The sequence below is a fragment of the Sus scrofa genome, chromosome 17 (genome assembly GCF_054392235.1).
Source record: "Sus scrofa isolate SSC_HxYL_T2T_F1_AM1 chromosome 17, Sscrofa_HxYL_maternal_Yorkshire_Landrace_v2.0, whole genome shotgun sequence".
In the NCBI taxonomy this organism is placed as follows: domain Eukaryota; kingdom Metazoa; phylum Chordata; class Mammalia; order Artiodactyla; family Suidae; genus Sus; species Sus scrofa.
Genome location: NC_139399.1, coordinates 58,380,180 through 58,397,137, shown reverse-complemented (window position 1 = coordinate 58,397,137; position 16,958 = coordinate 58,380,180). Strand labels below are relative to the sequence as shown.

The window sequence follows — 16,958 nt, the reverse complement described above, 5'->3', positions numbered from 1 at the left end:
GTCTGAGAGAACACCCTTTATACCGTAAACATGGTACCTGCAAGCAGTCCAGGGATGTGCTGACCACCCGCGGGGACTTGGACTGGCAAGCTAGCTCGAATGGAAGGAAATACTTGTCGGCTTCAATGAAGTTTGCCTTTGGTGGTGCGGCAGCACCAAGCCTAGGAAAAAAGCAGGAAAAGGCCAGAGAGGGGAAATGAAAAAAAAAAAAAGAGAGCTTGCTTTTCTTTCACCCCCTCTAACTTCCCGTCCCACTTGCAATCATTTAATTAAAAGTGTCTGCAAACTGCATCTGTGGGGCTAGACAATGAACAGTTTAAACACATGCATTAGGAAAAAACACTAAAGTGCCACCTGCAGAGAACTAGATCTCTGATTAGCAAGCTGTATCATCAGTGTCCTGGACTGAATCCTGGCACCCGCCATGTCAGAGCAGTACTTCCGAAACGTGACTAACCGGCTTCATTCCTATGAAGATGAGGAGTAGCCCGTTCACTGAACGAGCTGTCCTCCAGCCGAAGGAAGCATAACAGATAAGAGACAAGAGCTTTGCCTCTTCAGTCAAGAAAAGGTCTAACAGGAGTTCCCACTGGGGCACAACAGGATCAGCGGTGTCTGTGGAGTGCCAGGATGCTGGTTCAATCCTCAGCCCGGCACAGTGGGTTAAGGACCCAGCACTGCTGCCATTGTGGTGTAGGTCATAACCATAGCTCGGATCTGATCTCTGGCCCCAAAACTCCATATGCCATGTGGCGGCCAAAAACAATAAGGAAAGGTTCAAGAGCATGAACTTGACCTTCCTTACCCTTCCCTCCAAATACGCAGTTGTTGAGCCAGTGACCTGTCAACCTCGTATCAGTTCAAACCGAATTCTGTAGAGTCCTGCCATGTGTCCAGCACTGGGCCAGGGGAGTGTGTGCTACCCCCGAGGATCAGAAATATGAGAAAACGGTCAGAGAACGGGGTTCCCGCACCGCCACCTAAAGTGCCCGGGCTTACCTCTGCTTTTCTATTTCTGCTTTAATTTCATCTGGTGGGGAAGAAAGAAAGTCATGTTAGGAGCATGCAATATGAATATAAAAGAAAACTTTTACTGAAACATATTCTAAAACTATTATAAAGAATGCTTATAAAAATTTTGAAGTACAGAAATGCTCAGATAAGGTGATAAAATGATTATAATAGCAATAATCCTGAAAATTTACATAGCAGTTACTACATGTGGAGCATTGTTCTAAGTACTTTACATTTTTTTTTTTTTTTGCTTTTTAGGACTGCACCCATGGCACATGGAGGTTGCCAGGCTGGGGTGGAATTAGAGCTAGAGCTGCCAGCCTACGCCACAGCCACAGTCACAGCCATGCCAGATCCAAGCCATGTCTGCAACCCACACCAAAACTCACAAAACTTAACCCACTGATTGAGGCCAGGGATCAAACCCATACCACCTCATGGTTCCTAGTCAGATTTGTTTCTGCTGAGCCACAATGGGAACTCCCAGTACTTACACACTTAAAGTTATTTAATCCTCACACTATCATCTCCATCTTATTTAGAGCAGGATTTCTTAACCCAGGCACTACTGACATCTGGGAACCCCACTGTGGGGTTGTCCTGTGTACTACGGGATGTCCTTCTCCACACTGGATGCAACCCACTTCTGTCCTGAAAACCGAAAATGTCTGCTGACATTGCCAAGTGAACACTGCCCCTGTTGAGAAGCAATGATTCAGATGAGGAAGCAAGGCATAGAACAGTTGGTAACTGGCCTCCTGTTATACCAGGAACTGGGAACCAGAATGGAAATTCAGGCATTCTGGCCCCACAGTCCAAGTTCTGTCTTCTTATTCTGCAAAACATATGCTGATGGTAGCCAACTCCCTATTACGGTGATACAGCAACACCGCAACTGTGTGAAAGTACACACAGAAGACTGGAGACACGCATAACACAAAATTTACCACCTTGACCGTTTTTAAGTGTACAGTTCAGTGGCATTAAGTACATTTCTACTGATGTGCTAAGACAGATATAATTTTTTTTTTTTTTTTTGTCTTTTTGCCATTTCTTGAGCCGCTCCCGCGGCATATGGAGGTTCCCAGGCTAGGGGTCTAATCGGAGCTGCAGCCACCAGCCTACGCCAGAGCCACAGCAATGCAGGATCCGAGCCACATCTGCAACCTACACCACAGCTCACGGCAACGCTGGATCCTTAACCCACTGAGCAAGGGCAGGGACCGAACCCGCAACCTCATGGTTCCTAGTCGGATTTGTTAACCACTGCGCCACGACGGGAACTCCATCTTGACCGTTTTTAAGTGTACAGTTCAGTGGCATTAAGTACATTTCTACTGATGTGCTAAGACAGATATAATTTTTTTTCTTTTCTTGTCTTTTTGCCATTTCTTGAGCTGCTCCCGTGGCATATGGAGGTTCCCAGGCTAGGGGTCGAATCGGAGCTGTAGCTGCCAGCCTACGCCAGAGCCACAGCAACGCGGGATCCGAGCTGCGTCTGCAACCTACACCACAGCTCACGGCAACGCTGGATCGTTAACCCACTGAGCAAGGGCAGGGACTGAACCCGCAACCTCATGGTTCCTAGTCGGATTCGTTAACCACTGAGCCACGACGGGAACTCCTAAGACAGATATAATTTTAATGAATTAAAATTAACTTAAAAACCTTTACCGTGGAGGTGACAACAATTACACAGTTACGGTTATGGAAACAGCGTCAATACTCTGAAATTACAATCGCAAAAGAGATAGTCTCGTTCCAGAAGGACGAGATTTTGCGCCACTGAGACGAGAGCATCTTATCTAAACACACCAAATCCCCCCCAGAGCCACTTAGTCCAACGTATTCCTAGGTGTTTGGCTTTGCGGGCTCACTGTCTTATCAAAACAGGCCAGCGAAGTGGATCTACCTGAATGCCATGTACTCAGACAACCTCCAAAAGGCCAGCCTTCTTTAAACAAGCTCTTGGGAGGCAGTGGTTTGGGTATGGCATTAGTTATCCCAGCCGCCCCAGAACGCAGTTCTGGGTGTGACACATTTCCTTCTCCTGGACAACTGTATTCTAGACTGACCTTTTGGAAGTGAAAACTGAATAACCAGACTCACTGGAGGTGGCAATCTTTCAATGTCTTCCTACCACACACACAAGAAAACAGTAGAGAAACACCCAGATGACTAATATCAAACATTCTGCTCTTGGAACATAAGGCCTGTAACACACAGGGTCTTCTAAAGAGAGCTCTGTGCCTCTCGGGGACAAGGATCCACTAAGAAAGCAGCTCTGGCCTCCTCCAGCTGAGGCCCCCGGGCTCTGGGAGTGACCTGAGGAATCCAGCCCAGGAGGCTGGGAGCCAAGCTTTCAGCTTGTGGAAATCGACATGCATAATGTCACGGCTCTGCTTGGTAGGCACGTCCCCTCCACTGTGTGACATGCTGGAGGGGCACTGCTGCCTGAACTCAAAGCTAAGGGTTCCTTCCAATCAAGGTTACCTTACCAGAGTTAAGTTTAGACATTAAGTGTATCTTTGAGCTCTGAAACAGTCTGTTCTGGAATGCCACTGGTGCCAACTTGCCAATCGATGAATCAATTCACCAGGACTGCTGCTTACTCACTGAGGCACTGAGGGAAATAAAATCAAAGGCCGACAGAGGCCACGCAGGAACCTCCCAGAGAGACATGGGTGGGTGTAAGACACTAGGGGCAGGGAGGAGCCCCTCCCCACCCAATAGAACAGGGGACACAGCAGAGTCTCAGACCCAGCTGACGGAGCCCGGAGATGTCCCCTGTTCTGGTTTTTCAGAAGTCAAAAATCTGGATTTTAAGTAAAAGCTCCAGTTATAATTCAAAGTAATTTCAACTATTAATAAAACTAGTTTGCAGGCTGCCCGGACCTTGGACTACCAGTTTGCAACCTTTGCAACCTTTGCCTTATGGGATAGGGAAAAATGGAGGAGAAAATACTTCACTGGCTACAGAAAACTAACTGTAGGGGATAAAAGTAGCTTTTGGGGACTATGACTAGCAAGATGAAGACAAAACATCCATGTTTTATACAAGCTAAATGATGCTTGGCCAAAGGGCAACTAAGAAGCCAGAGGACCAAGGTTCAAGGCCAAACTCTGCTAAATCTTCAGAGAGGTTGCAAGCTAGTAAGAGGTGGAGCTGGGATGTGAACCCAGGTAATCAGGCTCCAGAGCCTGTGTTAGTACCCCTTGGGTGCTGTGGCTCTCAAATAAGCTCACAGAATTACTCTGTAACCTCCAAGTGCAGAACAACACAAATGCTGGCTTTGCTGTCACTAATTCAAAGTGTGAATGCTGTGACCACAATCGGAAGTCCCGGTGTCCATACTGCCCATGAGCCCCAGCCAGCCTTGGCGAGCCTATTCACAGCCCAGACTGTGGGACGCCCCCGCCCCCTCTCCTGGCCTGATGGGGGGCAGCACCACAGGGAAGTGTGCCCTGGTCCCATGGGAATGAACAAGGGCCTGCGTGACTTGAGCAGTGCAGGACACAGCCCTCGGCAGTGACAGCAAAGAGGGACAGCGACTGCAGAAGACCAGAAAACTGTGGTCGAAAAACACGTGATCACAGATTTTCTTTAGTTTTTTTAATCTATAGTTAAGCATTTCACAAGAATGAGCAGTTATTGCACTCTGTAAAATACTCTGTTAAAGACAGAATAATTTTTCAAAGGAAACCATAAACAAAACGAAAAGACAACCCACAGAGTGGGAGAGAGTCTTTACAAAGTGACCAACAAGGCATTAATCTCCAAAATATAAACATCTCATACAACTTTCTATCCAAAAAACCAAACAACTCAATCAAAAAAATGGTCAGAAGATCTAAACAGACATTTCTCCAAAGAAGACCGAGAGATGGCCAAAAAGCAAATGAGAAGAGGCTCAACATCACTAATTGTTAGAGAAATGCAGATCAAAACCACAATGAGGTGGAGTTCCTACTACGGTGTAGCAGGTTAAGGATCTGGTGTTGCCCCTGTGTGGCACGGGTTTGATCCCTGGTGGGGCGCAGTGGGTTAAGGATCCCATATTTCTGCGGCTGTAGCACAGGGCTCAGCTGTAGTTAGGATTCGATCCCTGGCCTAGGAACTTCCATTTGCCACAGATGCTGCTCTTAAAAACAAATGAACAAACAAAAACTACAATGAGGTATCACCTCACACAGGAATGGCCATCATCAAAGCATCTACAAATAATAAATGCCAGAGAGGGTGGGAGAAAAGGGAACCCTCTCACACTGTTAGTGGGAATTTAAGTTAGTGCAACCAGTATGGAGATTCCTTAAAAAAACTAAATATAGAACTACCACATGATCCAGCAATCCCACTCCTGGGCATATATCTGAAAAAAAACGTAACTCAAAAAGATACATGCGGAGTTCCCGTGGTGGCGCAGTGGTTAACGAATCCGACTAGGAATCATGAGGTTGCGGGTTCGATCGCTGGCCTTGCTCAGAGGGTTATGGATCTGGTGTTGCTGTGAGCTTTGGTGTAGGTCACAGATGCGGCTCGGATTGCGTGTTGCTGTGGCTCTGGCGTAGGCTGGTGGCTACAGCTCCGATTAGACCCCTAGCCTGGGAACCTCCATATGCTGCGGGAGTGGCCCTAGAAAAGACCAAAAAAAAAAAAAAAAAAAAGATACATGCACCCCAATGTTCATCACAGAACTATTTATAATATCTAAGATATGGAAGCAACCTAAGTGTCCACCAACAGAGGAATGGATAAAGAAAATGTGGTACACAGAGATAAAATGCACTATTACTCAGGCATAAAAAAAGAATGAAATAATGGCATTTGCAGCAACATGGATGCTCTTAGAAATTATCACACTAGGTCAAGTAAATCAAACAAAGACAAATATCATATGAGATCACTAATACATGGAATCTAGTAAAAAATGATACAAAAGAACTTAGAAACAGACTCAAAAAATGTTGAAGCTCAACTTACGGCTACTGAGGGGGAAACGTGGAAGTGGGGGAAGGATAAATTGGGGGGTTGAGAAGGACATGTACGCACTACTACGTGTAAAGTAGATAAGCAACAAGGACCTACTGTATAAGCACAGGGGACTCTACTCAATATTCGTCAATAACCTATAAGGGAAAATAATCTGAAAAGGAATGAACATATGTAAACTGATTTACTTTGCTATACACCTGAAACTAACACAACTTTTAGGTCAACTACACTCCAATAAAATTGATAAAAAAAGAAAAAGAGGAGTTCCTATCATGGCTCAGTGGAAGCGAATCTGACTAGTATCCATGAGGATGCAGGTTCGATCCCTGGCCTCACTCAGTTACCGTGAGCTGTGGTGTAGGTCGCAGACGTGGCTTGGATCTGGTGTTGCTGGGGCTGTGGTATAGGCCAGCGGCTACAGCCCTGATTCTACCCCTAGCCTGGGAACCTCCATATGCCTTGGGTGTGGCCCTAAAAAGCAAAATAAAGTTAAAAAAATTTAAATCCTCTCCACCAGGCACAGTAGGGGTTCAGATGATGGGAAGCCCCTGGGTGGGAATGGAAGAGGGGCCCGAACTGATCTTAGTTCTGTGGCTCCAGTTTTGAGTATAAACAGGAAGGTGGATAGAAGCAGGGAAGTCAATCAAGAGGCTGCTACTCAAAACCCAGGTAAACGATAATGGGGGCTGGGGCCAGGGCAGGGGTAGAGAAAAGTATCAGCATCAACACACAAAAGCTGGAAACGGACAGACATGAGTAGTTTCACATGGTCTGAAACTAACATTTGGCCTCTATATGTATTTGGATAATACAATATTTTTTTCCATTAAAAAGAGGCAGAAAAAAGAACATGGAAAAGGTATGTGGCATGGGGTCCTACAGAATGCTTGACAGCCTGCTGTGGTGAAAGACGAGAAAGAGGTTGGCAATTAAGACAGAACCAGGTTCCAGTCCTGGCATGGGCATCTATTAGCTGAATGATGCTGGGTAAGTTATTAAATCTCCCTGAAGCTTAATGTCCTCCTCTTAAAAGAAGAAGATGCTTAAAAAGCAGCCCACATGCTCCAGAGATTATAACTAGGCCGTTGGGTGCAAGTGATTCTCTTGACAAACCCAAGGTATTAATGGCTAAGGCAGTGTCAGGCACATGCAGGTGGTCAGTAAAAGGCAGTTCTCTTGCTCTCCCTTATCTTAAAACAGGAATCAGCAATAGGGCACAATCTCTCCTGCTGTCGGTGGAACCATGTAAGGCCAAGGGAAAGAAGACAATCAGTGGAACACAACCATCATCGTACTAGCTGACACTCACTAGGGGCAGGAGCCCATCTGGTCCTTCTTACAAGTCAGGAAGACAAGAGGCTCATCTCATAACTGTATACGGGTGAGGAACCTGGGCACAGAGGTGAAGTCACAGCCAGGAAGTGCTACTGCAGAATGCACGCCCGGGCTCTCTGCTCCAGAGTCTCTGACGGTGAGGAGGAGCAGATGGGGAGCACACCTGCTCCACTTTATTGCTCCACATTTTAACAGGCAGTGCTTTGCTTCCCTGTCAACTGGGTAATTAGCAGCAATAAATGAGCAGGTTGAAGGAAGGAGACCGGAGTAGGGTGGGGCAGCTGAAGCTGAAAAGCCACACTGTCTTCCCAGGAAATCCTTTCTGAGCATCCCTCTCATTTATGAAGCTCTCGGGTCACATCTCCCCATTCATCAGTGACTCTGGCACCGGCTCACATTCTCTGCTCCACTGCCATGCTAGATGACTGTCACCGCCATCAATGATGTCATCACCGGTCACCCCCCCCCCAAGTCCCACAGCGTCCCTTGCCACCTTCAAGTCCCCTCACACACCTAATCTGCTCCACCCCTCCCCGCCACGCAAAACAAGACTGCCCTCGGTTCCTGCCATGTCCCCCCCAATGACCTCCCCCCAACCCCAAGCCAGCCTGGTGTGGCTGGCATACTCTGAATCTTGTTTCCATCTGGAACTGGGCCACTTCCAGCTCCTGCCTGATCTCTGCCGCAACCTCCTTTCCTTCCAGCCGACCTACTAACTGCTCCCAGTAGGACCCTTCTTTGGCTGTCAGACTTGACAAGGCCACCTGTCAGCTTTCCCCTTTCTTCATTTTCCAGGATGGATCCCATTAGCAGGATTGTTATCTGAATGACAGGCAAACAATAGGCTTGACTCTCTGACCTTTAGTCTTAACTTTTGGCAAAATCCCAAACTTAGATTATATGACCATCTGCTTCAGACCTGCCTCCCTCCATCTAACGACCAGACTTCTGACAACAGGCTCAGTGGACAGGTCTTTATATAAAGCCCCTAGTCACCAATCACAACGGAACCCTAAATACTGCCAGTTAAGTCCCACCTTCTCTAACTCTCCACAATGACTATGGCACATTTCTCTAGGCTCCTCAAATACCGGACTCTCCCTTGGGACCAGCACCTCTCCTCTTCACTCACCACTGATGGAGCAGCCTCCTCTTTCATGCAGAAATTAGAAGCCACCACAAGTGACTCTCTCAACTTCCGGTTAGCCCATCGACAAACTGACCTTTTTCTGGACCCACCCTCACTCTCTCCTGCTGGAAAAGGTAGCGTCCAGCCTCTCCACATCTGCATCCCTCCCTGCCTTCTCAGGAACTCCATGCTCTCGTCTCATCTGCAATCTGATCACTTCTCACCATGCTGGGCCACGCTGTTACCCTAGGCCAGGCCCCCACCATCTCCCACCTGGACTGACAGCCTCTTTCTTAACTGGTGTCACTGCCTCAGCCCTTACCATTCCTTCTACCCCACATCTTTCTCTACTCAGCAGCCAGAAGGATTTCCTTAAAATGTAGATCAGATGACATCTGCTCAAATAGATTATCCACAACCATTATAATGTAAATCTGATAACATCTGCTCCTTTGCTCAAAACTCCACTGGCTTCCCATCACACACAGGGTGAAATCCTTAATCTTGACCTTGGCCTCCAAAGCTCTAGAAGATCTGGCCCCCTGCTATCCCTCTGACCTCACCTCCTAGCACGCCGCCCCCAGCTTATTTGTTGCCAGTTCCTGTTTCAGGGCCTTTGCACTTGATCTTCAGCTGCTGGGAATGCCTGCCTTTCCCCAGATATCCACAAGGCCCACTTCCTCACTTCCCTCAGATGACAGTTCAAATGTCACCTCTTCAGAGGGGCCTTCCCTGCCACCCTCCTTGTGATTCTGGATTGCCTTACCTACTCTATTTTTTCCACCTCACACTGATTTTTCTAGACTTCCATCATGGTATTTACCATCTTTGACACACTTTGTATCAGTTCACTTATTATCCATCTGCCCCAACCGAATATAAACTCTGTGACAACAGAGACTTTGGTCTGTCTGCTCACCGCTGAACTCCTAGCATACAGGAATTTCCAGGCAGAGCAGGCACTCAATACGTGTTGAGTGAATCAACTGTCCTTTCTCTTTCTTGCATTACTTAACCAGTCCCTCAACTGGCTCCCTTCCCAGTGACATTTAAACAAGTTCAAGTCTCTCTTACCTTATTTATTTATTTGTCTTTTGTCTTTTTAGGGCCGCACCTGTGGCAATAAGGAGGTTCCCAGGCTAGGGGTCTAATCGGAGCTGTAGCCACCAGCCTACGCCACAGCCACAGCAATGTGAGATCCGAGCCGCATCTGTGACCTACACCACAGCTCACGGCAACGCCAGATCCTTAACCCACTGAGCCAAGCCAGGGATCGAACCTGCAACGTCATGGTTCCTAGTTGGATTTGTTAACCACTGCGCCATGACGGGAACTCCATAACTTTAAAATATTTCTGAGGTAACTATAGATTCATAGGCAGTGGTATCTTTTAGTTTCTGTAATAACTGTATTTCTCTCTGCCACAGGACCTTTGCATATGCTGTTTCTCCCTCAGGATACCAAGATGCCTCTCACCCTAACCTATTTAATTCTTATTTATCATTCAGTTCTCAAGACTTACTCAGGGAAGCTTTCCCTCAGCCCTTTGTACACTCCCCTTGTGGGACAGGTGTCTCTCCTTCATAGGGCTTGTCAGGTTGTTAGTAGGACTCAAGAGGACATGATTGTTTGACTAGCACCCTTCTTCTCCATTAATTGCAAACTTCATGAGAACAGGGTCTCTGTTTTCCTTACATCATGAAACCAGGTATTACACCCAAATAAATATCTTCTGAATGAGTGTCAGCCTGGTTTAGTCAACAGAACAAAGGACTGTAGAGAGAACAAGTATGCACTGACCACGACTGAGAAATGAGAAAAAATTTAAGAATTTTAGGTCTTAGCACAAGAAGGTTGTTCTCCCCACAAATCTATAAAACCTAACGAAATACCCAATAAAAAAGCTAAAAGATTCATTTACAACCAAGACAGTAAACCCAAAGAAGCTTCTTACAGGACAACTCCAGGAATGAATTAGCAAACATTTAAGGATTTTCTAAGATAACCTGGCTAGAAAGAAAGTCAAGTTATTTTCCTGGCAGGTCTCCTAAGCCTGGTGAAAATGGTAAGAACTAAATATGGTCCTGAGCTATTTATACAGGGGACTCCATGTACTCGCTGATTAAGTACACGTTTTCACAAGTTTGCTCTTTTCCATAAAGAACGGTCTTACTGTTTCTCCCAGCACTGCTTACAGAGGCTTTCCTAAGGTTTACAAGCACAGGACAGAACTCTATTTGCCTCACCGGTGTCGAAAAGTCAGGGACCAGCAAAGACATCCATAAACCCAAAAATAAGACAGAGAAGAATAAGCATTCAGTTCCTTCTCTTTTAAACATGGTCACCAATGCCTCTGAGTTTTAGTAGGTCAATTGCTAGGTGCCAGGTACTGTGTCACTTACTTTCTTGCATTAGTTCACGTAACCTTTAAAACAATCCTATGACACGTCTGATCACCTTTCTCATCCCAGGAAATCCAGGCTCCAAGAAGCTAAATTATAATCTAGGATCACAACATTAATCAATAAGCAAAGTTTCAAATGCAGCTCCCAATGAATTTTCTGCCAAACCAATAAATACACGCTTTTCAATAATCAAAATCCAATTTTTAGTGTTGCTTTTAGACAGATGACCTCCACCTGTAGATCATCATAAAGCTTTTCAACAAAAAGCAATGTCAGGGTCCTGAGTCCCATTATTTCTCAAAATTTTTATAATCTACAGCACTCATAAAACAAACCATCTAATCAAAATGCCAGAATTTGCTAATTAAGGGTCTCATTCTGTATTTTAACTGAAAGCCTTGTCTTATGACAACTCAGGGATATTTTTAAAATTTTGCACTTGGGGTCTTCCTAATGGTGAGAAGAGTTATTCTGAGCACATCAAAGTGAGAACAACATCATATGGAGAAAAAAGCAATTTACCATATATTATATGGGCATGAGACTGGTGAATGCTGTTTTTGCATATTAATAGACAACTAAAATTTATGAAAGTACTCCCCTAAGAGACTTCTTCCGAACGACAGTTCAACAAGTTCAAGTCTTTTTCTTTTTTCTTTTTTTTTGGCTGCACCCGTGGCATGCAGAAGTTCTTGGGCCAAGGGCCGAACCCGAGCCACCACAGTGACCATGCCAGATCCTTAACTGCTGTCAGGGAGGTTGGAATCTTTTCCACCCTTAAAAAAAAAAAAAAGAAAAAACCAAAAACTCTCATGATCCTCATCTCCCCCCTCCCCTTCAGAGCACAGCCAAACTTTGGGAAAGAGTTCACCATCCATTTCCTTATCTCCCACTCAGGCCTCAGCCCACTTCCGTCTGGCTTTCACCTTCATCATGCCACCAAAACAGCTCAGGCTAAGATCACCAATGATTCCCAGGTCTCTAAATCCTGTTTATTAAACAGAGTAGCAAATCTCTAAGTGGATTTTATGATTTATATGTCAGCTATGTGTTCTAGCTGTTTTCCACCTGGCTGTGCAGATGTGGGCAAGCTGCTCTCTGTTCCTTGTTTTCCCTTTGCCTGCTGTACCCAAAGATGGACACCAGTTCCATGTCACAACTCCAGAGGGTATAAATCAGAGAGGTTTAATAATTTAAATGAAGCTGTGGGAAACCAGCACCCTACTCCCATTTCTTTCTTCCTGTTAGTACCTAAATTAAACCAAAGACACATGCAGTAAAAAGCTGCAAGAGAAAAAGCTGTGATCTTTTGATTAGAGGCTTCTAGATACTCCATCTCGAAGTTCAGCTACAAAAAACATGGTCTCTTTACTTACTGGAACCTCACCAAAACATCACTGCATAGAAACTTCACTGCGATATAATCATTAAGACGCCACTGAATATTGATTGTATAAGAACTTTCATATGGAGAAATAACGGTAGCAATCGTTAAGATGGGGGGCTCTGCCCCAGGCAGCCAGTGTTCCCATCCTGGCTCCCTTGCTTATTGGCTGGGTTACACTCGCCAACTTCTCTAGGACTCAATGAGGATAATAATAGGAAGAACTAAACTGCATGTAAAGCATTACGGCACCATGCCTGGAACATAGGAATGCTTAGTGCATGGTTGATATAGTGTAGTTGTTACATAACATGGGATTTTAAAAAGTCACTCAGTTGGGTGATAATGATGGACCGATGTTAGGTTCATCATTACATAAATGTGACACTCTGTGAGGGATGCTGGTAACGGAGAGTCTACGCATGTGTGGAGGCGAGGGTATGTGGGAATTCTCCGTACCTCCCCTGCAATTTTGTTGTGTACCCAAACTTCTCTAAAAAATAAAGTCTATTTTTTTTTAAGTCACTCAATGCCATATGAAAAACCCAGGTATGTTTAATGACAGCTAGCAATCACAAAGCACTCAGCCATTTCCTAGCACTTTGTGGGTACTGAGTTATTAAATAAGATACCACATCTCTTATCATATATACGAGAATGAGTGTTAGAACAATTCGGCTAAAGTTTTCCAGATTTCCAGACCATACCATTTAAAAACACTCAGATTATCCTGGTCAAGTCTCCAAACTTCATGGAGTTTAAGACCAGAAATATAATTTAAAGAGATCAATGGGAGAGGATGGCTCTTAAATAAGACAGTTATGAAAGGGAGGTTTAAATATGTAATTATGTACCCCAACTGGAGGGCTGAAAGGTTCAAGATTATTACTCTCTATCAAAACTTCACTAACAAGGTAAAGAGCGACAACATCCTTGGGTGAAGAATACTCTCACAGGCTCTTCTGATTTCTCAGTAAAGCCCAGAAGGTCGTGATCTTCTAACTGGGCAGACCCTGCCCATGCATCTGGCATTCAGTTTCACTCGGCTCATCTGCTTTTACAAGGGATAGCTTCTGTCTTCACAGAGCTTAGCAAGTTAATATTCCAATAAACACAGCCTTTTGGTCGAGTAATTACATTATTTATTGCCTCTACACACCAAACAGAGCAGTAAGTCACTGCTGAATGAGGAACCAACATAAATTATGAACATTAAGCCAGGGTGCTTATAGTTTCTGCGGACTGTCGCGGCTTAAAATAAACAAGAGAGCAAGTCTTTACAGCACCTATCACATGTGAAGTTTTCTGCACATGTCAACTAACTTTGCCTTTAGAATAACCTTATCAAGAAGGTATAAGATCTGTCCAAGATCACAAAGACAACAAGAAGAAGGCAAGGGATTCCAGGCAGTCTCGAGCCCAGAGCACACACTTCTAACCGCTGTACTATTGGGCCCCTGCATTCCTGATCCTCTCCCCCTAATATACTACAACTGGTGGAGGGTTACGGAAGCTGTTTCCTGCAAGTGCTCCTATCACTCAAGCATTTCAACTCTGAGCGGTCATTTTACTGTACCTCTTATCAAAATGGTATCTACACAGAGCAAGCTCTAAAATACCAGCCACATGGCATACAGGCTTGTTTCAGTTACTTTCACCAAACACAAAACTCGGCCTTGAGATGCAGAGTGAAAGATCACCAGACGCTGTGGTATATGTTTTCTTCTGTTTATAAGTCAAAGCAGTCATTCTGACGTAACAGCAATGCCACATAAGTACTCTCTTAAAAAAAAGATGGCCTGTTTAACGCAACACATCACACAGATTCCCTTATACTTACTCAATTTGATGAGGATGAGCCACCACGACAATCTATTCAATTAACCTGTGGTCAAATTACTTCCTTTATACACTCTTTTTTTTTTTTTTTAAATAACATTACATGGGATATTTTATTTAAATTGTCTATATTATTTGGCAAGAAAAATATTTTTAACATAGAATTTGTATTTTCAATATAGGCTATTTCTTGCATTTCACCACTGAAACAATGCATGTTCATCCCACAATTTGGGTTAGAAAAACAGGAGCCTCTGAATAAAGAATCCAAAAATAACCAATAAACTTTCAATGTTAAGGCCCTTTATGACCCATATGACCATTTTATAAGTAGGTTCCAAAATTGTGATATACAACTTGTTGAAAATTTGATGTTAAGTTTTCTTAAGAGGGAGTAGAAATTTTTCTGCCAAATAAATATTTTGAAACTTCCACAACAATGCTCTTAAAGTAATACGGAGAGGACAGAATGCAAGCAGATGTCAAAGTGGAGTTTTAAGTATCAGGCTTTTGTGTAACTAACAAACTGCTTTGTAGCGCTCACCCTGCATTCCTGATAAAACAATGTCCAACAGTTAGCCTTGCTTTTCTCAGTAAAAAAGCTTTACCAATCTAAATCTCAGAGAATTGCTCCAGCTAGGAGTTCCTGTTGTGGCTCAGTGGTAACTAGTAATCATGAGAATGCAGGTTTGATCTTTGGCCTCGCTCAGTGGGTTAAGGATTTGGCATTGCCATAAGCTGTGGTGTAGGTCCCAGACGCGAATTGGATCCTGCATTGCTGTGGCTGTGGTGTAGGCTGGCAGCTGCAGCTCCAATTCGACCCCTAGCCTGGGAACTTCCATACGCCATGGGTGCGGCCTTATAAAGCAAAAAAGAAAGGAAATTTCTCGCACTGATCCTGAATTTCACAGGACTAGCATCTGTTTCCAGATCATCTCAGCAACAACCACCTTTGTCTCAACAGTACCTGATCCTTGAGGAAGTCTCAGACCCTTCTGAGAATCTGATGAAAGCTATGGACTTCTTCCCAGAGAAGTGCAAAGTTCACAACCCCATTCCTAGGCCCCCAGAGAACACTCCAGAGTACCCTTCACCGAAGGAAGGGAGAAGGGTGATGTCACAAACCCTGTGACAGAAAATTAGACTTTCCATTGACTTAATTAACTGTTAGGGAAACCAGGTATTTTTACAGATTCCAAACCACAAGTAGTGGTGTGGTGAATTACTGTGAAGCCAATTCCTGTCAAAGGTGTAGATTCTCACTGCCTAGAACTCTCTTTTTCTGAAATTCCACATGGTGGACACCTCCTGCCTTCCAATACTTGGCCCAAATGTCACCTCCTCAGAAAGGATTACTTTCTTGAGGACCCTATGAAAAGCAATCCTCCGACTGCCTCTTGATCACATCTTGCTCTTTTCTTTTACTTTTACAAAAGTAATTCCTTAAAAGTTACTTTTACAAAAGTACTTAGTATTCAAAAATGTCTGATAATTTTTAAATTTACTTAGTCTCACCGATTAAAGTCTAAGCTCTTTTAAGGCCAAATACCTTGTCTGTATAGTACCCCACTGTATCTTGCTACACAAGGTGGGCATTTGATAAATATATGCTGAATGACTGAAACTAAAAGATGTTGATGTTGGAATCAATCATCAAGGTTTTCAACAAGCTATGAATCAGAGTTCTCTCCTTCTTTCAGTAATCTGTGGGTCCATACAATCAGCATCTACTGTGTGCTAGGCACTGTTGTGGGTGCAGGGGATCCAGCGGTGAATAAAAGACAAATATTTCTGTCCTCACAGACCCTCTATTTTACCGGACCGCCCGGAATGGGCAGATCCTTTGCACACCACGATACCTGGGAGGTGCAGGATAACCCTCTACATTGCCTTCTGGAGGGAGTTATGGGCGATCCTCAAATGAAAGGAAAACATTCATCATTTGGGCACTTTCAAAGCAGGTCTCAGGGGTTTCCCTAAACTAGTTGGGCAGCTCTTTCCACCTGCTCTGCTTACATGGGGGAACTCGAACCAGCAAAACCCAGGTAAAGAAAAAACTTAGAGCAAGGGCTGCTGCTTCTGCGGGTGGTGAGGGAAGGAACAGGAAACAGGAGGGCAAGAAGTCGTGGCAAAAACCCTGGGCTGGGACCCTGGAGACCCAGCCCTGGCTGTCACCAACTTGCTAGGTGACCTTGGGCCAGTCTCGAGCTACCGGGGCATCAGTTTCCCCTGGGGGTATAATGAGGAGGCCAGGAAGGTAGGATTCAGGGTCAGGGGGAAGTGACGCCCAGAAGGCCGGGTGGGGTAACGGCCGGTGTGGGGAGGCCGGCGCGGGGGCCGGGCCGGGGCGGCTCACCCACCGAGCGCCACCTGGCAGGCCCTGCGCAGCTGGGAGTGCTGGGGCCGCTTCACCTCCTTGTCGGCTAGAATCTTCTCCAGGGCCCGAGACACGAACATGCTCTTGGTCTGGCTCTCCTGCATGGCCCCGGCCCGGCGGGGGCTGGCAGCCCCGCGGGCGAGCGGCGCAAGCGGGCGGGCGGGCGAGCGAGGCAGCGGGCCCGGCGTCCAGGACGGCACCAGCCGCGTCCGTCCGCACCGCCTAGTCAGGAAGCGACGCCGCGGCCCCACGGCGCCGCCATGTTGGAGCGCATCACGTGACTACGTGACTGGCGGGGCCGCGGCTGCGTCCGTGGACCCCGTGACCCCCTAGAGGGCGGGGCCTATGGCTGGGGGCGGGGCGGGGCGGGCCCAGGTGGGCGAGGCGGTGGGGCTAATAGTGGAGGAAGGCAGGGGAAAAGTTGGAAGGTGAGGAGGTAAAGAAGAGAGGCAATAAGGGAGTCAGAGGAGGTGAGGAGGAAA

At 45.7% G+C, this 16,958-nt stretch overlaps 1 protein-coding gene across 2 annotated transcripts in view; it reads right to left on the bottom strand.

Annotated features, from left to right (window-relative positions):
- ARFGEF2 (ADP ribosylation factor guanine nucleotide exchange factor 2) overlaps window positions 1–16,751 on the bottom strand; it is a 97,322-nt gene extending 80,571 nt beyond the window's left edge. For both annotated transcript variants that reach the window (XM_003483981.5, XM_005654245.4), the window contains exons 1-3: window positions 16,460–16,751; window positions 1,000–1,030; window positions 38–161 (exon numbers count right to left, since the gene is read on the bottom strand). In XM_003483981.5, coding sequence (XP_003484029.1) covers window positions 38–161; window positions 1,000–1,030; window positions 16,460–16,580 — 276 coding nt within the window. In that variant the 5' untranslated portion in view covers window positions 16,581–16,751. The remainder of the gene's footprint in view (window positions 1–37; window positions 162–999; window positions 1,031–16,459) is intronic.
- Window positions 16,752–16,958: the final 207 nt, after the last annotated feature.